We start from the raw sequence: 22,435 nt of genomic DNA, 5'->3' as shown, positions 1-22,435 counted from the left end.
TAAAGATCTGGACTGTTGGTGGCCTTGAGGACTGGGTTGGGGACCTCTGCTCTATACCATTCATATAAAGATCTGGACTGTTGGTGGCCTTGAGGACTGGGTTGGGGACCTCTGCTCTATACCACTCATATAAAGATCTGGTCTGTTGGTGGCCTTGAGGACTGGGTTGGGGACCTCTGCTCTATACCACTCATATAAAGATCTGGACTGTTGGTGGTCTTGAGGACTGGGTTGGGGATCTCTGCTCTGTACCACTCATATAAAGATCTGGACTGTTGGTGGTCTTGAGGACTGGGTTGGGGACCTCTGCTCTATACCACTCATATAAAGATCTGGACTGTTGGTGGCCTTGAGGACTGGGTTGGGGACCTCTGCTCTATACCATTCATATAAAGATCTGGACTGTTGGTGGCCTTGAGGACTGGGTTGGGGACCTCTGCTCTATACCACTCATATAAAGATCTGGACTGTTGGTGGCCTTGAGGACTGGGTTGGGGACCTCTGATAAAAACAATTAACCAAAAATCATTGGGGGGAGAAACTAGGAGCAATAGACTCAAGATATATTTATATATTGTCAGATTACGTTATAGTGTAAGTCCAAAGCTTTGATCCTGCCTGTTCTGCACAGATCGGTGAGGAGAGACACAGCAGGTATTGGACAGTACAGTTGCCGAGGCAACCATATGACTCCCAGCAAGTTCTGTGTACGGGTCCTGTTGATCAGAAAATGGCTCATGCACAGAACTGTGGACGCTGGACGTCCTATCTCTAGCTTTGTACTTTAATCTGCTATTGTATTTTACCATGTCCTTCCTACTGAAATGTAAATGTGCGATACTAACGTCTATTTTGGACACTGGAGTCTGAGAAAGGTTATGGATCCTGAGAAAAGTTGTGGATCTGAATGGGTTTTGCCCGGTGATTTTTTTTTTTTTTAATCTTACGTCCACCATTCCTCATCTTTGCCCTTTTTCCATTTCTTCCAGTAAACTCCACTGTATGAGGAATTACATTCACATCAACCTGTTCATCTCATTCATCCTGAGGGGACTGTCTGTGCTGGTGATCGACACCATGTTGAAGACCCGCTACAGCGAGAAGATCGAGGAGGAATACCTACACGTCTGGCTCAGCAACGCGGTGAGATGTCATGTGACTGCATGAAGCCATCATAGACATATGTGTCATTGAAGATGAAAGGCGGAGTCTCATGGAATAAAATCCATCCCCTAAGTTTTAAATCACGGGGGTCTGAGTGCTGGAGCCCCTGCGATCTCCTGGAGTGACACGTCACGACCCCCGCCCAAAGCCCCCTCCATATATCTCTATTGGAGAGCTGTTCGGCTATCTTCGGCTCTCCCATAGAGATATATGGAGGGGGCATGGCGGCCCCCGCTTCGGGCGGAGGTCATGACATACCGATCCATGGGATCCGTAGGATAGGGGATACGTTTTATGCCGTGAGATAACTCCTTTAAAAAGAAAAAAGTGTCTCCATTGTTACCTCCAATGTTTATTCATTCCTATATTTCATCTGTCTCCCCCCACAACCTTCCAGGCTGGGTGTCGAGCTGCGTCCGTTCTCATGCAGTATGGGGTCATCACGAACTACTGCTGGCTGCTGGTGGAGGGGATATATCTACACAACCTGCTGGTCCTCGCGGTGTTCTCCGAGAGAAGCTACTTTGCTCTGTATATTTGCATCGGATGGGGTGAGTAACTATGGCGGTGAAGCTTAAAGCTTAACTTTTGGAAAAATGTTTGACATGTCCCAGCGACATGTAAAAAGTTTTGATCGTTGAGTGTTCAGACCAACCACCAATCAGGAGAACGAACCAGGAGAAGTTTACGCTCAACAGCTCGGTGTCAGGTGATCGAGACAAACTCTCCATGTAAGTCTATGAGCGTGTCTCAGTCATGTGACACAGATCAGGGAGAGGAGCGCGCAGCAGCACAGACATCTCCCTGCTCGTTCTCCTGATTGGCGGAGGCCTGAACACTCTGACCCCTACCAATCAAAACTTTTGACATGTCAAATGTTTTTCCAAATGACAGTGGCCATTTAAGGCCTATGGAGATCCGTCCTCGAAGACCACAATGCAATAGACCCTTCCTATGTTGTAACATGCTGGCATTTGTAGTACAGTACCATAGTCTACATAGCCACTTTGCAACATCTACGCACTGTTGTCGTATCCAGCTAATTTTAGGCAAACAGCAGGTGACACCAAATTGGCCACTGATAAACCAATTAGGATATTGGGCAATTAACTAGAAAGATTAGCAGATTTTTGTGAAATTTTAGTAATAGGGCCTGATGGGCTACCTTACCTGGGCACAGAAAAAATCACCTTGTCGTCATATATGCATTTCTCTTATGACCGCCGGGAACGAGTGGACCAAGGTGCTCATGTGCGAGACGGAACCCGCGTCTACCATGGTTCCGGGTGCCAAAAAATGCGTCATAGGCATGTATGATGTAACGTCAGGCCACATCACGCCCCCTCCATTCATGTCTATGGGAGGGGGCGTCATGCCCCCTTCCATAGACATGAATAGAGGGGGCGTGGCATGACGTCACGAGGGGGTGCAGTGTGGAGTGACGTCACGTCTACAGCCGCCCAATACAGGTGGTGCATGGAGCTCGCAGGGGGTCCTAGTTCCCTAAATCTGTGCTGGGTTACCTGGAAAGTGTCTGGAGCCAGGAATTCCTCTACTGCTGAGACAACACAGGTGTGGATGGTTCTATGGAATTGTCTGCTGGCGGGGTTGTAAGTGTTCATTAAAATTGCTCCACCCACTAGTTACAAGGGGTGCACATACTTTTGGTCATGTGTTTCACTAGTTAGATAAAAAAAAAAAAAAGTCATGACTGATAACTAAACACTGATTCACAATTGACCTATTATAGGAATCATTCTCCAGGCTAAAGAAAGACAAAGATTATCATGTTCCATCCAACCCGAAAGGGGTTGTCTCATAAACCTATACCCTCTCCATATGCTGGGGACCCCTAACTACCGGCATAAAAGGGAAGGAAGGAGTAGAAACAAGTATAAGGATATCGTGAAGTGTTTCAGATCTTGGCACTGTATTCATTTTGGAAATAAGTCCTACACTTATGGACCGACCCATAGGACCTCCTTCTCCTGTGACCAGAAGATCACATTCCCTTTAATCCAGTGTTCACACTATATCCAAATGGATCCTGTATTTGTACAATAGAAATCAACGGCCAGAAGATACAAAGGGATTGTGATGTTGTTACATCCGTTTTTTCTACCCTTGAAAATAAAAAAGAAAATTTAACAGTATGAAAAATTTGTGGTGTGAACATGGTCTTATCTTGTCTTCCTGCCTATTTTATAGGGGCTCCTGTACTATTCATCATTCCGTGGGTGGCTGTGAAATATACCTATGAGAATGTACTGTAAGTACGTGTAAAATGTCTCACAAATATTTGTAACTATTATATATCCTGATCCCATAGAGATAGCAGCAGTATACAGATAGAGCTGGAGGGGAGGTATATAACTACTATATATCCTGATCCCATAGAAATAGCAGCAGTAGCAGTATATAGGTAGAGCTGGAAGGGAAGTGTATAACTACTATATATCCTGATCCCATAGAGATAGCAGTATACAGATAGAGCTGGGGGAGAGGTGTATACTATATATTCTTATCCCATAGAGAGAGCGGCAGCAGTATATACGTAGAGCTGGAGGAGAGGTGTATAACTACTTTATATCCTAATCCAATAGAGATAGCAGCAGTATACAGAGAGCTGGAGGGGAGATATATAACTACTATATATTCTGATCCCATAGAGATAGCAGCAGTATACAGGTAGAGCTGGAGGAGAGGTATATAACTACTATATATCATAATCCTATAGAGATAGCAGCAATATACAGACAAAGCTGGAGGAGGGGAGGTGTATAAGTACTATATATCCTGATACCATAGAGATAATAGCAGCAGTATACAGATGGAGCTGGAGGGGAGGTGTATACCTACTATATATCTTGATCCCATAGAGATAACGGCAGTATACAGATAGAGCTGGAGGGGAGGTGTATGCCTACTATATATCCTGATCCCATAGAGATAGCAGCAGTATACAGATAGAGCTGGAGGGGAGGTGTATACCTACTATATATCTTGATCCCATAGAGACAACAGCAGCAGTATACGGATCTAGGGCGGAGGGAACAGGAGCTAGCAGGAGGGGATCTGGTGGGCGATGATGTCATCCTGTAGTTCTAAGCAAGTCAGCTGACCCTGGGCTTACAATCTCTTCTGATACAGTAAACCCTGAAAGGTTTGGAAAGTCAGACTGGTGATCACATGACCTAGTTACAGTAATGTGCTGGAATAAACCTAATGGTGCTGTAGGACTAGAGATGGTGAGTGTGTATGACATGGGCAAAGTGCCAGGGAAACCTGTGGGGCCCCGATCCATTTGTTATATAAAGCCGTTGGCTGTCTGGGCATGCTGGGAGTTGAAGTTTTGCAACATCTGGAGGGCCACAGTTTGAAACCACTGCTATACTTTGACCCTCTGCCGGTCTAGGCAGCAGTATAACATAAAGCGAGATGTGGTGAAGGGATTACAGGTGACACTCCAGTTATTCCCACAAAATGACTTCTGTTTATTTAAAAGCGGCTGCGGATGATAAGACTCATTACGGCTTGTCACCGGGATCGGCCAATTTCCTGAGACACTTCTGGAGCCAAATGTCAACAAAAACGTCCGCGAAACCCATGAATCTCCAGTGCGCTATCATCTCCTCTCTGCCGCGCGGCTCTACTAGGCTACAGCTCTGTAGGGACAAGTCGGCGTAAAATCGCCTCTGTATTTTTCCTTTTTTTACAGTGGTTACAAAAACTTTATCACAAATGACATATTATGTAAGCCAGTTTTTTATTATTTTTTTTATTTATGTGACTAGTCTTTTCTCACAGGCCGTTCAAATTGCTCACAATATACGGACTCTGGACTTTTCAGCTTTGCTGTGTAGATTGGGGTAGTATAAGCAGAGTCATCTCAGGAGGAGGACAGCTGTTGGCCAGCGTTATCCTATGTCTAGGGTCAGTCTAAGGTTGAACTATTTTATTTTATTATTATTTATTTATTATTATTTTATTATTTTTTATTTTATTTTTTTATTTTGTTTTTTGGGGGGTTACTGGCCAGACATTATCCAACCGATTTGCACTCCGGTGACACCAGAGTGAAAAAGTTTTTAGTACCTCTGTAATAGGTGTGTCTGTTTCTGGCTCTGGCAGCAGTTCGAGCCCCTCCTGTTCAGCTGCAGCACTGCCAGTCACTATGTAAATGCCCGGGCCAATCAGGAGGTGTGGACAACTGTCCAGTCATCTCCGGCCTTAGCGCCCACACCCTTCTGAGCTGGCCCATTTATTGCAGGCATGTGCTGTATAAAGGATCTTGTCTCTGGCTCAGGTTTGCTATTTATATTGTGTAAATTCATGGCCTGTTTTCCTGACTACTCTATTGCATTCTGATTCTGTACCGCACCGCTCTCTCTGTTACTTACTTGGCTTGTTTGACCCGTTTTATATGTTTGTTTGAGCCTTCCCTATTAGTGTTCCTATTGCTGTTCAGTTGGTTGTTAACCCTTTTGTGCCCTTACCTTTTCCTTGACTTCCATATTGTGTTGTTTGTTACTTCAACTTCGCTACATCCTGCAGCGTCGGGACCGGCACCATGGTTGGAGCCACCCTGTTAAGGAGGTGGGCACCGCAAAAGGCAGTGACAGAGGGAGTGAGTCAGACCGGGGCTGTAATTATTCCTGCACAGCGAGACAACTTTGCTACCTTATAGTACGCTGCAATAAGACCCATGGAAAAAGCGTTAAAGGGGTACTCCGCTGCTCAGCATTTGGAACAAACTGTTCTGAACACTGGAGCCAGCGCACGGAGCTCGTGACATCATAATCTCGTCCCCTCATGATGTCACGCCTGCCCCCTCAATGCAAGTCTATGGGAGGGGGCGTGACAGCCGCCACGCCCCCTCCCATAGACTTGCATTGAGGGGGCGGGTCTATGACATCACAAGCTCCCGGCACCAGCGTTTTGAACAGTTTGTTCCAAACGCTGAGCAGCCGAGTACCCCTTTAACCCTCTGTTCCTACTCCATAGGCCAGTGGCCTCCAAACTGTGGACCTCCAGACGTTGCAAAACTACAACTTCCAACATGCCGGGAGTTGTAGTATTATGGCATCTGACATCTGAGACCACTTCCATATGCAGTCCGGACCTACAGGGAAGGAACAGGTCCAACAGTCCAGACGCCATTATAACCTATAAGGCTGCTATCTCTGGATGTCCTATTATTGGGAGAAAACGCCCCATGTACAAGAAGCCATCTTCTTAATGTATTTCTTATAGAACAGCTCTCAACCATGGTTTTCATGTTCCTTCATAGGTGTTGGACCACAAATAACAACATGGCAATCTGGTGGATCCTGCGTTCTCCGGTGTTCCTAGCTATTCTGGTAAATAATATGCAATGTTAATATCTCGTGAGTTCTTATTGGGTATTTTAGAGACTTTGTCAAAATACCTATTAAAAAAAAAAACCTAATGATCATTCGCATGTATGGTCTGACTGACGCATTAATGACTTGCCGCCAACTGGAACTGACCTATTAGATCTTATTGATATGTCCTGTATGTACATTCCCAGTCAGTTTCCAAGACTCCTAGGTGGAGGGAAACCACTTGGGGTGAGAGATGCTTTGCATGAAAGACCTATAAGTCACCACACATTTTTATGATCTTCTCCATGAAGGGGTTCTCCACCCTCTGGATATCTTATCCCCTCTCCAACGGCGAGACCCCGGTGATCTTCATGCAGCCCCCGGCGTTCTAAAGAGTATGTTTAGAACGGTGGGTTCCTGCGGCAGGGGTGCCTCGTGATGTCACACCGGGGCCCCTCCATTCATAGACTTGAATGGAGGGGCGTGGTGTGACGTCATGAGGGCGTGGCATCACGTCACAATGGGGGCGTGATGTGACCTCACGGCCCCCGCCGTGGGAACCCAGCATCGGGTGCTGCATGGAGATCGTGGGGGGGGGGTTCCCCAGCAGCAGGACCCCCGTGATCAGACGTCTTATAAGTTGTCTAGGGGCGGAGTACCCCTTTAAGGAGAAGCATCACCCATTGTGTCCCACGACAAGCCAGCCAGCACCCTTCTCTGTAATGACAAGGGGCAAATCCCCCTAAAACAGCTGTCTGCAGATGCGGGCTCTTTCCTCATGAAGAAATCTCCAGCTTGGCATACTGTACATTACCAGTCAGTTACCAAGTCTTCTATAGTCTTCTTTCCTTAATGAAGAAATCTCTTGCTTGGCATACATTCCCAGTCAGTTACCAAGTATTCTATAGTCTTCTATAGTCTTCTTTCCTTAATGAAGAAATCTCCAGCTTGGCATACATTCCTAGTCAGTTACCAAATCTTCATTAGTCTTCTATACTCATGAAGAAATCTCCAGCTTGACATACTGTACACTACCAGTCAGTTACCAAGTCTTCTATAGTCTTCTTTCCTCATGAAGAAATCTCTGGCTTGGCATACATTCTCAGTCAGTTACCAAGTCTTCATAAGTCTTCTTTACTCATGAAGAAATCTCCGGCTTGGCATACATTCCCAGTCAGTTAACAAGTCTTCATTAGTCTTCTTTACTCATGAAGAAATCTCTGGCTTGGCATAATTTCCAGTCATTTACCAAGTCTTCTATAGTCTTCTTTACTCATGAAGAAATCTCCGGCTTGGCATACATTCCCAGTCAGTTACCAAGTCTTCTATAGTCTTCTTTACTCATGAAGAAATCTCCGGCTTGGCATACATTTCCAGACAGTTACCAAGTCTTCTATAGTCTTCTTTCCTCATGAAGAAATCTCCGGCTTGGCATACATTCCCAGTCAGTTACCAAGTTTTCATTAGTCTTCTTTACTCATGAAGAAATATCTAGCTTGGCATACATTCCCAGTCAGTTACCAAGTTTTCATTAGTCTTCTTTACTCATGAAGAAATCTCTAGCTTGGCATACATTCCCAGTCAGTTACCAAGTCTTCCATAGTCTTCTTTCCTCATGAAGAAATCTCCAGCTTTGCATACTGTACATTACCAGTCAGTTACCAAGTCTTCTATGGTCTTCTTTCCTTAATGAAGAAATCTCCAGCATAGCATACATTTCCAGTCAGTTACCAAGCCTTCTATAGTCTTCTATAGTCTTCTTTCCTCATGAAGAAATCTCTGGCTTGGCATACATTCTCAGTCAGTTACCAAGTCTTCATAAGTCTTCTTTACTCATGAAGAAATCTCTGGCTTGGCATAATTTCCAGTCATTTACCAAGTCTTCTATAGTCTTCTTTCCTCATGAAGAAATCTCTGGCTTGGCATAATTTCCAGTCATTTACCAAGTCTTCTATAGTCTTCTTTCCTCATGAAGAAATCTCCGGCTTGGCATACATTCTCATTCAGTTACCAAGTCTTCTATAGTCTTCTATACTCATGAAGAAATTTCCGGTTTGGCATACATTCCCAGTCAGTTACCAAATCTCCATTAGTCTTCTTTACTCATGAAGAGATTTCCGGCTTGGCATACATTCCCAGTCAGTTACCAAGTCTTCTATGGTCTTCTTTCCTCATGAAGAAATCTCCAGCTTGGCATACATTCCCAGTCAGTTACCAAGTCTTCCATAGTCTTCTAAGACATAGAGTATTATGCATTTGAAAGGATGCGTATGTGTTCTTCATGGATGGAATGGCCTCTTCTCACGTCTGACAACGATCACCAATGTGATGACCGTTTTCCACCGTTTTCTTTTCTAGATCAACTTCTTAATATTCATGCGGATTATCCAGATTCTGTTGTCCAAGATGAGAGCTCATCAGATGAGGTACACAGACTATAAACTCAGGTGAGAGACGTGCGCGCTCACAGAACAATGCCACGAGCAGCCGGACCACGGGACCACAGCGCTGTCTATGGAAGGGACGGTGGTTACGGGGGGCCTCCGCAGATGTGTCCGCTTCACGTGTCTTACAATGTCTCCGTAGGTTGGCCAGGTCCACGCTCACTCTCATCCCTCTGCTCGGGATCCACGAGGTGGTATTCGCCTTTATCACGGATGAATCGGCGCAGGGGACCTTGAGGCTGGTCAAGCTTTTTTTCGACTTGTTCTTCAGTTCATTCCAGGTGGGTTCCCCAGAACTTGTCTCCCATCAGAACCCCCATAACATTGCTCTATGATTCTTAGTGATGGTGACTCTCTTGTCCGCAGGGTATGCTGGTGGCTGTGCTGTATTGCTTCGTCAACAAAGAGGTGGGTGGATTTAAAGGGGTACTCTGGTGGAAAAAAGATGTTTTCAAAGGGGTACTCAACAACTAGCTCTGAATGCTTGGGTCGTGAAGTCATGGACACGCCCCTTGTAATGTCACAACACGCCCCCTCAATGCAAGTCTATGGGAGGGGGCGTGGCGGCAGCCACGCCCCCTCCCATAGACTTGCATTGAGGGGGCGTGGTGTGACATCACACGGGGCGTGTCCATGACGTCACAACCCCCGCCAGGGGCTGCACAGAGATCGTGGGGGTCCCAGCTGCAGGACCCCTGCGAACAGACATCTTATCCCCTATCCTTATAAGATGTCTACGGGCGGAGTAACCCTTTAAACAGATTTGTAAATTACTTTTATATAAAAATCTTAAGCCTTCCAGTACTTATCAGCTGCTCCACAGGAAGTTGTGTAGTTCTTTTCAGTCTGGCCACAGTGCTCTCTGCTGACACCTCTGTCCATGTCAGGAACTGTCCAGAGCAGGAGCAAATCCCCATAGCAAACCTCTCCTGCTCTGGACAGTTCCTGACATGGACAGAGGTGTCAGTAGAGAGCACTGGGGACAGACTGGAAAGAACTACACAACATTCCTCTGGAGCATACAGCAGCTAAGTACTGGAAGGGTAGACTAGATACGAGGGTTTAACTACATGGGTTGTAGACGCAGCAAGCTGTGTACCCCTGATTTAGGACCCAAAAATCTCCTTTAGGCCTCACTTTAAAACCAGTCACCAGATCCAAACCCTGGATGGGCCATATTTATTACTGTAATGTGGACTTGCGTAAGTGAATGTAGGTCATTATATCTAAATTATAGTGCTGATGTGCTTCTTACCCTTCAGCTCTATCTGTATACTGCTACTGCTGTTTTTATGGGATCAGGATATTAAGTAGTTATACACCTCCACTCCAGCTCTGTCTGTATGCTGCTGCTATCTCTATGGGATCAGAATATATAGTAGTTATACACCTCCCCTCCAGTTATATCTGTATACTGCTGCTGTCTCTGTTGGATCTGGATATATAGTAGTTATACACCTCCCCTCCAGCTCTATCTGTATGCTGCTGCTATCTCTATGGGATCAGGATATTAAGTAGTTATACACCTCCACTCCAGCTCTGTCTGTATGCTGCTGCTATCTCTATGGGATCAGAATATATAGTAGTTATACTCCTCCCCTCCAGCTCCATCTGTATACTGCTGCTATCTCTATGGGATCAGGATATATAGTAGTTATATATCTCCCCTCCAGCTCTATCTGTATGCTGCTGCTATCTCTATGGGATCAGAATATATAGTAGTTATACTCCTCCCCTCCAGCTCTATCTGTATACTGCTGCTATCTCTATAGGATCAGGGTATATAGTAGATATACTCCTCCCCTCCAGCTCTATCTGTATACTGCTGCTATCTCTATGGGATCAGAATATATAGTAGTTATACTCCTCCCCTCCAGCTCTATCTGTATACTGCTGCTATCTCTATGGGATCTGGATATATAGTAGTTCTACACCTCCCCTCCAGCTCTATCTGTATACTGCTGTTATCTGTATGGGATCAGGATATATAGTCGTTATACACCTCCCCTCCATCTCTTTCTATATACTGCTGCTATATCTATGGGATAAGGATATATAGTAGTTATACACCTCCCCTCCAGCTCTATCTGTATACTGCTGCTGCTATATCTATGGGATCAAGATATATAGTAGTTATATACCTCCCCTCCAGCTCTATCTGTATACTGCTGTTATCTGTATGTGATCAGGATATATAGTAATTATGCCTCTCCCCTCATATCTGTGTACTGCTGCTATCTCTATGGGATCAGGATATATAGTAATTATGCCCATCCAGCTCTATCTGTATACTGCTGCTATCTCTTTGGGATCAGGATATACAGTAGTTTTTGATGATTTATGCCATTGTTAAGTTGTCTAGAGAGGTGATATATATATATATACAGGTTATTATTGGGGTTCTGGGGTTTAAGGACCAACCAGCACACTCTGTACCCTAACCATTTTGGGGGTTTGTTGAGAAGCTTCCTGATATATAGATAGTCTTCCCCCTATTTTTGGTTTGTGTGTATACACTTTACACGCTGTATCTCCATGTAAGAGATGTGCGCGGCCTCCACTCGCTGAGGAGACTGCTGTTTCCTGCGCAGAACATCTCTTTATTTATAGAGAAGATGTGAGAATCATTGTCCATCTATAAACATAGACGTCAGCCAAGCTCTAATGGAAGATCTGTCCAGATGTGGGACCTGGAGGTGTCGCTCTTAATGAAGGGACAAACATCTATAGTAGAGGGGACGGGGGCGGGAGGTCCGGCCATGTACAATATAGGGAGATGTCTGCACTTCTGTGCAATCTGCGGTAGAAGAAAGATGACAGCCGGCACTCACCAGTAATGCACAGTGAAGAGTTATTATCACTGGGCAGGGCTGGGGCAAGGATTTTTGCCACCTTAGGCAAAAGCTACTTTTAACCGCCCCCTTGACTCCTCCCATTGACACACCCCATTTGCTACTGGGGTGACACACTGTAACAAACCCCCTCCTCATGTAATCTCTTTACTACTGGGGTGACACACTGTAACAAACCTCCTCCTCATGTAATCTCCTTACTACTGGGGTGACACACTGTAATAAACCTCCTCCTCATGTAATCAGCTTACTACTGGGGTGACACACTGTAACAAACCTCCTCCTCATGTAATCTCCTTACTACTGGGGTGACACACTGTAATAAACCTCCTCCTCATGTAATCTCCTTACTACTGGGGTGACACACTGTAACAAACCTCCTCCTCATGTAATCTCCTTACTACTGGGGTGACACACTGTAATAAACCTCCTCCTCATGTAATCTCCTTACTACTGGGGTGACACACTGTAACAAACCACTTCTCATGTAATCACCTCCCTACTGGGGTGACACACTGTAATAAACCTCCTCCTCATGTAATCTCCTTACTACTGGGGTGACACACTGTAACAAACCACTTCTCATGTAATCAGCTTACTACTGGGGTGACACACTGTAATAAACCTCCTCCTCATGTAATCTCCTTACTACTGGGGTGACACACTGTAACAAACCTCATCCTCATGTAATCTCCTTACTACTGGGATGACACACTATAACAAACCTCCTCCTCATGTAATCTCCTTACTACTGGGGTGACACACTGTAACAAACCTCCTCCTCATGTAATCTCCTTACTACTGGGGTGACACACTGTAACAAACCCCCTCCTCATGTAATCCCCTTACTACTGGGGTGACACACTGTAATAAACCTCCTCCTCATGTAATCTCCTTACTACTGGGGTGATACACTGTAACAATCCCCCTCCTCATGTAATCTCCTTACTACTGGGGTGACACACTGTAACAAACCCCCTCCTCATGTAATCTCCTTACTACTGGGATGACACACTGTAATAAACCTCCTCCTCATGTAATCTCCTTACTACTGGGGTGATACACTGTAACAATCCCCCTCCTCATGTAATCTCCTTACTACTGGGGTGACACACTGTAACAAACCTCCTCCTCATGTAATCTCCTTACTACTGGGGTGACACACTGTAACAAACCCCCTCCTCATGTAATCACCTCCCTACTGGGGTGACAGCTTAGCGGCTGTCAGGACCTGGAGAAAAAAAACTCTTGCAGAAGGCAGAACGGCACCCCCACCAAGAGGGTGCTCTAGACAGCTGCCTGTTTTGCCTATAGGTGGAGCCGGCCCTGTGTCCATTTATTCGGCTCAATTCTGAACCAGATCACCAGCCGCAACTAATGACAAACCAGACTTGTGATTTATGAGGAGAGGAGAACACTTTCCTCTATCTCCCCACACTCCATAACAGTCTCTTTATCTGTTGTGGCAGTGTAGCAAGGAAAGGGTGTATTTCCCTTGCTAACGCTGGAGAGTCCACCTGTGCCTGATTAATGAGGAATCAGGAAGGGAAAGTGTGTTTAAAAGGAAAGGAAACAGAATAGTTGGGTCCCTCCCTGGGATACAGCACATCGCTGTAGGGGGAGACACTCGGACCCTGTTGAGGAAGCACACAGCTGGAATCTGTGAGTGGTCCAAGAAGTGGTGTGAACTGTGAGTAGCAGGTTACAGGAGTCACATGTTTAACTGGCTGAGGGTAGCTCACCAGCTAGTAGCCAGGGCATGCTGATATTTGTAGTCAGTGACCAGACGGTCTAGGATTTTATTTTGTTCCTCCGTTATGTTTGTTTTTCCGCTGCAACCTGTCTAAATAAAGCTGGCAAGGTGCCAGGCGTGCATGAATAACCGTTGTCTGCGGGTTTATTGAGTGGAAATGTGTCCCCTGGCAAGTGACCAGGACGATCCCGGAGCTAATCCCCAAGGAGGAATCCTTACACTGTCTACACTCCATAACAGTCTCTCTATCTCCCCACTCTCCATAACAGTCTCTCTATCTCCCCACACTCCACAACAGTCTCTCTATCTCCCCACACTTCACAACAGTCTCTCTATCTCCCCACACTTCACAACAGTCTCTCTATCTCCCCACACTTCACAACAGTCTCTCTATCTCCCCACACTTCACAACAGTCTCTCTATCTCCCCACACTTCACAACAGTCTCTCTATCTCCCCACACTTCACAACAGTCTCTCTATCTCCCCACACTTCACAACAGTCTCTCTATCTCCCCACACTTCACAACAGTCTCTCTATCTCCCCACACTTCACAACAGTCTCTCTATCTCCCCACACTCCACAACAGTCTCTCTATCTCCCCACACTCCACAACAGTCTCTGTCTCCCCCCACTCCATAACAGTCTCTCTGTCTCCCCCCACTCCATAACAGTCTCTCTGTCTCTCCACACTCCATAAGTCTCTCTCTCCCCACACTCCATAACAGTCTCTATCTGTCCACACTCCATAACAGTCTCTCTATCTCCCCACACTTCACAACAGTCTCTCTATCTCCCCACACTCCACAACAGTCTCTCTGTCTCCCCCCACTCCATAACAGTCTGTCTGTCTCCCCCCACTCCATAACAGTCTCTCCACACTCCATAACAGTCTCTCTCCCCCCACACTCCATAACAGTCTCTCTATCTGTCCACACTCCATAACAGTCTCTCTATCTGTCCACACTCCATAACAGTCTCTCTATCTCCCCACACTCCATAACAGTCTCTCTATCTCCCCACACTCCACAACAGTCTCTCTATCTCCTCACACTCCATAACAGTCTCTCTATCTGTCCACACTCCATAACAGTCTCTCTCTCTCCACACTCCATAACAGTCTCTCTATCTGTCCACACTCCATAACAGTCTCTCTATCTGTCCACACTCCACAACAGTCTCTCTATCTCCCCACACTCCACAACAGTCTCTCTATCTCTCCACACTCCATAACAGTCTCTCTCTCTCCCCACACTCCATAACAGTCTCTCCACACTCCATAACAGTCTCTCTCTCCCCGCACTCCATAACAGTCTCTCCACACTCCATAACAGTCTCTTTATCTGGCCGCCCACAGGTCCAGTCTGAGCTTCTGAAGAAATGGAAACGTTGGAAACTTGGAAAAGACATTGAAGAGGAATACAAACACACCTACAGCCAGACCCCTCGAGCCGGCCTCGGAAGCATCTGCGAAAAACACAAACTGGTCGATAGCTGTAACAATGGCGCTGGACAGTCAGGAAACAGCGACAGCGCGTGGTACCACGACAAGATGGGCAGCAGTACCACGGAGCACATCACCCTGAGTGAACGCCAACACAGCTTTGAGTATCCAGACAGCAGCTCCGAGCACGTCCTCTAGGCCGCACCATGTAAAGTCCTTGTGGGATCTGTAGAAGTGATGCGCCATAGAAATGGTGGTGGAGATGGAAGGAAACCATCATCAATCCTGTCACCTAATGGAAGAAGATGATGATAGGTGTCAGGACTATACTGGAGAAAAGAACACCATGGCGGAGTACCTCTGAACACACGTTTCTAGTTTGTTTTTTTTAGAACATTTTAGATGTTGTTCTTCATAAACTACTGGATGTTCCAGGAATCAGCAGTATTATTTGACTAAACCCATCGTCTGAGGTGTCTTCTCTTATCTGCATGATAACCAACACATGCCAAGACTCTCCAGGTCAACCCCACCGAAACATGGCTCAGAGACATCGAGGCATTCCCATTCTGAAGACTTTGCACTCTAATGCAGTGTTTCCCAGCCAGGGTGCCTCCAGCTGTTGCAAAACTACAACTCCCAGCATGCCTGGATGGCATTTGGTTACAAGCAGCTATGTCCTCCCCTAGCAGATTAACTCATCAGATTAAAGCATCTTCATAATAACCTAGCACAGGGGCCTCCAAACTGTAGACCTCCAGCTGTTGCAAAACTACAACTCCCAGCATGCCTGGATGGCATTTGGTTACAAGCAGCTATGTCCTCCCCTAGCAGATTAACTCACCAGATTAAAGCATCTTTATAATAACCTAGCACAGGGGCCTCCAAACTGTAGACCTCCAACGGTTTCAAAACTACAACTCCCAGCATGCCTGGATGGCATTTGGTTACAAGCAGCTATGTCCTCCTCTAGCAGATTAACTCATCAGATTAAAGCATCTTTATAATAACCTAGCACAGGGGCCTCCAAACTGTAGACCTCCAGCTGTTGCAAAACTACAACTCCCAGCATGCCTGGATGGCATTTGGTTACAAGCAGCTATGTCTTTCCCTAGCAGATTAACTCATCAGATTAAAGCATTTATATAATAACCTAGCACAGTGGCCTAGAAACTGTAGACCTCCAGCGGTTGCAAAACTACAACTCCCAGCATGCCTGGACAGCCTTCGGCTGTCCAGGCATGCTGGGAGTTGTAGTTTTGCAACAGCTGGAGGAACTCTGGTTGGAAACACTTTTCTAGCTGAACCTCGACCCATTGGACATAGAGAAGACTGATTGTAGGTATGTTGGCCCTTGAACAAGGTCGACAGAACCAAATAAATCCATGGAGACAACTAAAGTATTGCACAAAGTGTATAGGAAGTTTCTATTTTTAACTTAAGAGATACCTTCGTGTTTCCGTGATGGTCCCAGAAACCCAAGGGTCGGCCTGTGGGCTTCTGCAGCCATTTATTTAAGCTGCTTTACATGTTACCTGTGCCGTTTTGTATATCTGACTGTAACCCATCCCCCTACTTGGCCCTCAATGGACTACTACGCCCCACTGGTCTTTTTTTTAGTACATAAAATAAACTCCAGAAAAAAAAAACTCATTACGACCGCACATCACATTCCCCGTTTGTGTATACAGAGGTAGCAGAGTATAGTTTGACATTGAATGGACATCTCATCTAAAAGCACAGTTAGCATATATACCTTTATATTACATTTCATCTATATATATGTGTGTATATATATATATATATATATATATATATATATATATATCTATAGATGTGCTAACTGTGCTTTTATATCAGTTGTCCATTCAATGTCAAACTTCCAAATGTCATAGAGAAAGGAAAAAAAAAAAAAAAATATATATATATATATATATATATATATATATATATAATTTTTATTTATTTATTTATTCATTTTTTCTTTCATAAAAAAATAATGTTTAAAAATTGACAATTTAAAGGGGTTATCCAGGAAAAAACTTTTTTTTATATATCAACTGGCTCCAGAAAGCTAAACAGATTTGTTAATTACTTCTATTAAAAAAATCATAATCCTTTCAGTACTTATGAGCTGCTGAAGTTGAGTTGTTCTTTTCTGTCTAAGTGCTCTCTGATGACACCTGTCTCGGTTACGGCCCAGTTTAGAAGAAAATCCCCATAGCAAACCTCTTCTACTCTGTGCAGTTCCTGAGACAAGCAGAGATGTCAGCAGAGAGCACTGTTGCCAGACAGAAAACAAGAACTTAACTTCAGCAGCTGATAATTATTGGAAGGATTAAGATTTTTTAATAGAAGTAATTTACGAATCTGTTTAACTTTATGGAGCCAGTTGATATAAGAAAAAAGTTTTTTTCCTGGAATATAAAAAGCTAATCGGGATTAATGCCAAGCCAGAACTCTCTCTCCAGAAGGAAAGAGCACCCAGATGGGTGCTCTTTCCTTCTGGAGAGAGAGTTCTGGCTTGGCATTAATCCCGATTAGCTTTTTATATTCCGTAACTGGAGCTAAACTGATACCAGGGAACAAAGCCTGAAAAGGTGATGTAATGAGCTGATTTGCATATTCCCCTACCCAGAATGCCTGCGGAGTGCTTAGTGGCCCTTGAAAGCTCCGTCACACCAGGAGTGGTGAGCTCTCCCTGAGTTAAATACTCATCCCCTATATATATATATATATATATATATATATATATATATATATATATATATATCTATATATATATGTGTGTTTTTTTTTAACAGACATTTTTAAACATAATTTTTTTAATTAAAAAAATAAGTATATATGTGTGTGTGTGTGTATATATATATATATATATATATATATATATATATATATACTGTGTTTGTGTGTGTGTGTATATATATATATATATATATATATATATATTTAGCAGCATATTGTTTGATATTGTTATATATAGAACAGGTTTGAGGACATGAACGCAGGGTCATTCACCATTCACTGTTTAATGAATAATTTTCGGAGGCCTCTATGCCGCCGTCCAGCGTTCTCCAAAGCACTGCTGAGGCTTATTACACATTCAGGTTCCATGTTTCTAAGATGGGGTTAGTATAGCGAACAGTCCCTGAAATTCGAAAAACAGTGCCACCCCCTGTCCTCAGGTTGCGTGCGGTATTGCGGTTCGGTTCAGTTACATTAAAGTAACTAAGTAGTAGTACCGCACACAACCATAGGACAGGTGTGGCGATGTTTTTAGAAGAAATTAGCTCTGCTTTTTTTTTTATGTATATTTTTTATTTATTTTTTATTTTTGTTATTCCTCGATAAAAAGGTTAGTACCTATGTCTTACTACATCTACATCAGTGGTCTTCAAACGGTGGACCTCCAGCTGTTGCAAAACCACAACTCCCAGCATGCCCGGACAGCCGTTGGCTGTCCGGGCATGCTGGGAGTTGTGGTTTTGCAACAGCTGGAGGTCCACCGTTTGAAGACCACTGATGTAGAGGAAGATCTCCCCTGCAGGCACCTCACCCTGCTCGCCTGTTCTTCTTCTCAGGAGATAATCTCCGCTTTTTCCATCCGTCCCCATATTCCGGCACTGGCTTGTCTCAGAGAAGACCCTCCCGCCCCTCCCCCTCTCGCCCTCTCTCTCGCCCCCTTTTATTTCGTCTTCTAAATTTTTGTCGCCGGCTGAGCAGAGTCCAATCCCTCAGTTACGGACCCTCCTCCCCTGGTGACCGTGACCCCTTTTTCTGGCACGTTTTTTGGCTTTGCAGCCCTAGTACACGATTAACCCCTTCCCGGAAGCGGGGAGAGGAACGCTGCGGATAAATTCCGCAGCTGCCGCCTGACTTATGGCGTGATGCGAACGGACGGCCTTAGACTAGACAGATAGATCTTTTTCCCAAAATAGATAAATTATCTAAAATGCGCCATATTAACAAAAACTGATGGAAACTTGGTGAATGCAGCAGAGCCGACTGTCAGGTGTAGCGGTACCGATACGGCGCTCTTGATGCTATCTAAATGTGTTTTCTATAGGGTGGGGGGATTCATCGAAACCTGTGCAGAGGAAAAGTTGCCCAGTTGCCCATAGCAACCAATCAGATTGCTACTTTCATTTTCCACAGGCCTTCATTTAAAAATGAAAGAAGCACTTCCTGTTCCGGTGCTGCCATGTTTGGTCGCAGGTGAAAGAGCTCCCGCGCCTCCCGGCCTCTCACCGCTGCCCGAACTGTGTCTCCCCCGGAAGCCCACCGTGACCCGCGCCTCCTTGACGGCATTCCCGGAGTGTATGGAGCGCTACCTACTGCGTAGCACTCACAAGCCCCCGGCATCTCCCGGAGTCTCCTCTTGCACCGCAAGCAAGATGGCGACGGTAGTGCGGCACAGACACAGCCAGCAGCTGCAGAAGAAGCCCCCAGCGTCAACACCGCTTCCTCAGCGCGCCATCTCTCCTGTACCGCCCACAGTGAGTACATCTGGACTCCCCGCTTTGGGTACTGGGCGCAACGGGGTGCAGGGTGATCAGGCAGCCGGTCCCTCTGCCCCTCCATGTGCTTCCTCTGAGCCAGCAATTAAAGGGGTACTCTGGTGGAAAACATTTTTTTATTTTATTTTTTATTTTATATCAACTGGTGCCAGAAAGTTAAACAGATTTGTAAATGACTTCTGTTAAAAAAATCTTTATCCTTCCAGTACTTTTTAGCAGCAGTATGCTACAGAGGAAATTATTTTCTTTTTGAATTTCTTTTTTGTCTTGTCCACAGTGCTCTCTGCTGACACCTGCTGCCCGTATTAGGAACTGTCCAGAGCAGGAGAAAATCCCCATAGCAAACCGATGCTGCTCTGGACAGTTCCTGACAGGGACAGAGGTGTCAGCAGAGAGCAACGTGGACAAGACAAAGACGAAATTAAAAAAGAAAAGAATTTCCTCTGTAGCATACAGCTGCTAAAAAGTACTGGAAGGGTAATGATTTTTTAATAGAAGTCATTTACAAATCTGTTTAACTTTCTGGCACCAGTTGATTTAAAAATAAAATGTTTTCCATCGGAGTACTCCTTTAAGCCTGCAGGGCCTCCTGTTGCCTCCACCCCACAACTATTTAACTCTCAGCCTGCCATGGAGCTGGATGAGCTCTTGTCGGTCAGCCAGGACATACAAAAATCCTCGGAAACTACGCTCCAGTCATCTTTTGATAAATTGTGTTCTGAATTGGCGCAGACAAATGCCACGGTTGCTACTATACGGTCTGATGTAAGGGCAATTAAACAGGGCCATGTTAACATCTCAGCATCTCAGAATGCCCTGCAGCAGGAAAGTGCGGACTTATGGGCTAAACTTGATGACCTAGAAAACCGCTCTAGGCAAAGTAATTTACATATTGTGGGATAATTTACATATTGTGGGATAATTTACATATTGTGGGGCTTTCAGAACAAGGGAGACCGACCGACCTTCAGTGCATTTGTGAGAGAGAATTGCCTGAGGCTTTGGGGCAGGGTGTAAGGGGCGCATAGGATTGGACCTGAACCTGGCTCCCGTGACACACCAGCCGGTTCCTCACAGTCCTCGCAACATAACCGCCCTTGATAGGTCATTTTTAAGCTACTAGACTACAACGAGTCTCTACTGGGGGCCTTCAGTAGACGTAAGGCCCCTCTTGTTCTACGCGACTGCCAAGTGCTTCTATTTGAGGACTTCTCGGCCCCAGTGGAGAGACACCACAGAGCTTTCAGCGGGGTATGCACCAAACTTTTTCGTCACAAGGCCAAGTTCCAACTCCAGTACCCAACCTTACTCCGTGTTTACCATGAGGATGGCACTTCTTCTTGTGTTCTCAAGTCCGTCAGCAGCTGAGGTGGCGCTACACAGACACGCCAGGCTGAACGGAGGCCAACATCTCACCAGGGAGGACTCCCTATCCCCCACCCCCCCTGGAGGCAGGGGATCTCCACGTGCTGCCTGCTAACTGATCTAAAAGAGATGTGACTATTTGCTTCCCATGCTTAATGTGGCTACTTGATCTCCCTTTCCTCCTTTGACGACTGCCTCTTGGTTTTGTCTGTGGAAAGGTGGTACCTGCTGAACGTGGCTGAGACTGTCTTGATCCACATCTTCTCATGTTCCCCCCCCCCCCCATGGGAGCGACTGTAGCATTGCCGGTTGTTGATCATTTTCCAATATATTATATGGTCATCGTCTTTTTTAGGGGGTTGCTGGGGTATGTATTTTGTTCTCTTATATACTTATCTTGACACTCTACTGTGTTAGTGGTCGGGGGGTGCCTGCACTGGGCTTGGTAGAAAAAAGCGAGGTCCCCAACACGGTGTTAGGGGCTCTTGGAGAACCTGTGGTACATTAGGTGTTTGTGTTTTTCTCTACATCTACTTCTTTTGTACCACCTCTACTTCCTTTTTTTTTTCTTTTTTTCCTTGGGGAGGTGATTGGGGCCCCAGCAGTTGGGGGTAAGGCGGGCACCCTGATACTCATTAACAAGAATTTTAGTGGCACCATACTATCCAGGGAGGTGGATGAGGAAGGGCGGTGGGTGAAATTACTGGTTCAATTTGAGGGCCATGATTATAGTATCTATAGCTGTTACGCCTCTAATTGAGACAATAGGCTTTATTTAGAGTGCTTGGAGTCCATGATTCTGAGTGATCCCATCTCGTCCAAAATTGTGGACGCAGTGGCCGTTACGGTTGAGGATAGGAAGGGTGGAGAGGCCTCTAGGTTCACTGTTTGACAGAGTGATAGGAATTTTGCACTGTTTCTTGAGACAGCAAACCTTCATGACCCCTGGAGGTTGATACATTCGGAACGCAGGGAATTCACCGATTCCTCCCATAGTCATTCCTTGTAGTCGTGGATTGACTATCTTTTAGTGTCCTCTGATCTTCTACATCGTGCTGCAGACCCAGATATTCATTCAATGGTAATCTCCTATCATTCCCCTATCTCTTTCACACTCCCTGACAACTTCCAAAAGGGGGCTGATTTTCAATGGCGTTTCCCTGCCTATATGACGAAGGACGATCACTTTATAGCTTCATTGAAGGACTGGTGGACTGACATTTCGTGGCATAATAGTGAGCATCTCTCCATTGCCCCGTATCAGGAGACTGTTAAATCAGTACTTTGCAGTCGCCTAGTTGTCTATATGACTACTGTGAAAAAGAAGTCACTCCACCATTTCCAAGAGGCCAGCATGGTCTTACAAACCCCCTATACACAATTTCTCTCCTGCCCACAGAGGCGACTTGCCAGGCTTGGAAGGCGGCAAAAACGACTTTTGATCTTTGTTCTGAGCATAAATCCATGGCTTCCTTTTCTAGATTCAAGGCAGAGAAACTAATTCTATGTTCAGCTCTTACTTTCAGTCTTTATACTCCCCAACTCAGGC

At 45.3% G+C, this 22,435-nt stretch overlaps 1 protein-coding gene across 6 annotated transcripts in view; it reads left to right on the top strand.

Moving 5' to 3' along the window:
- Positions 1-16,730, top strand: part of GCGR (glucagon receptor) — a 64,086-nt gene extending 47,356 nt beyond the window's left edge. For 4 of the 6 annotated variants that reach the window (XM_056550074.1, XM_056550071.1, XM_056550073.1 and 1 more), the window contains exons 7-14: positions 990-1,143; positions 1,562-1,715; positions 3,373-3,433; positions 6,455-6,524; positions 8,868-8,956; positions 9,096-9,234; positions 9,320-9,361; positions 14,915-16,730. In XM_056550074.1, coding sequence (XP_056406049.1) covers positions 990-1,143; positions 1,562-1,715; positions 3,373-3,433; positions 6,455-6,524; positions 8,868-8,956; positions 9,096-9,234; positions 9,320-9,361; positions 14,915-15,199 — 994 coding nt within the window. In that variant the 3' untranslated portion in view covers positions 15,200-16,730. Of the gene's footprint in view, positions 1-989; positions 1,144-1,561; positions 1,716-2,914; positions 3,310-3,372; positions 3,434-6,454; positions 6,525-8,867; positions 8,957-9,095; positions 9,235-9,319; positions 9,362-14,914 lie in introns of those variants that run through there. The other 2 variants (XM_056550072.1, XM_056550076.1) reach the window with 2 other exon arrangements.
- Positions 16,731-22,435: the final 5,705 nt, after the last annotated feature.

This window comes from Hyla sarda, chromosome 13 (assembly GCF_029499605.1).
Source record: "Hyla sarda isolate aHylSar1 chromosome 13, aHylSar1.hap1, whole genome shotgun sequence".
Lineage (NCBI taxonomy): Eukaryota > Metazoa > Chordata > Amphibia > Anura > Hylidae > Hyla > Hyla sarda.
Note: the sequence above shows the minus strand (reverse complement) of the source record. Positions and strands in the feature narration are given on the sequence as shown.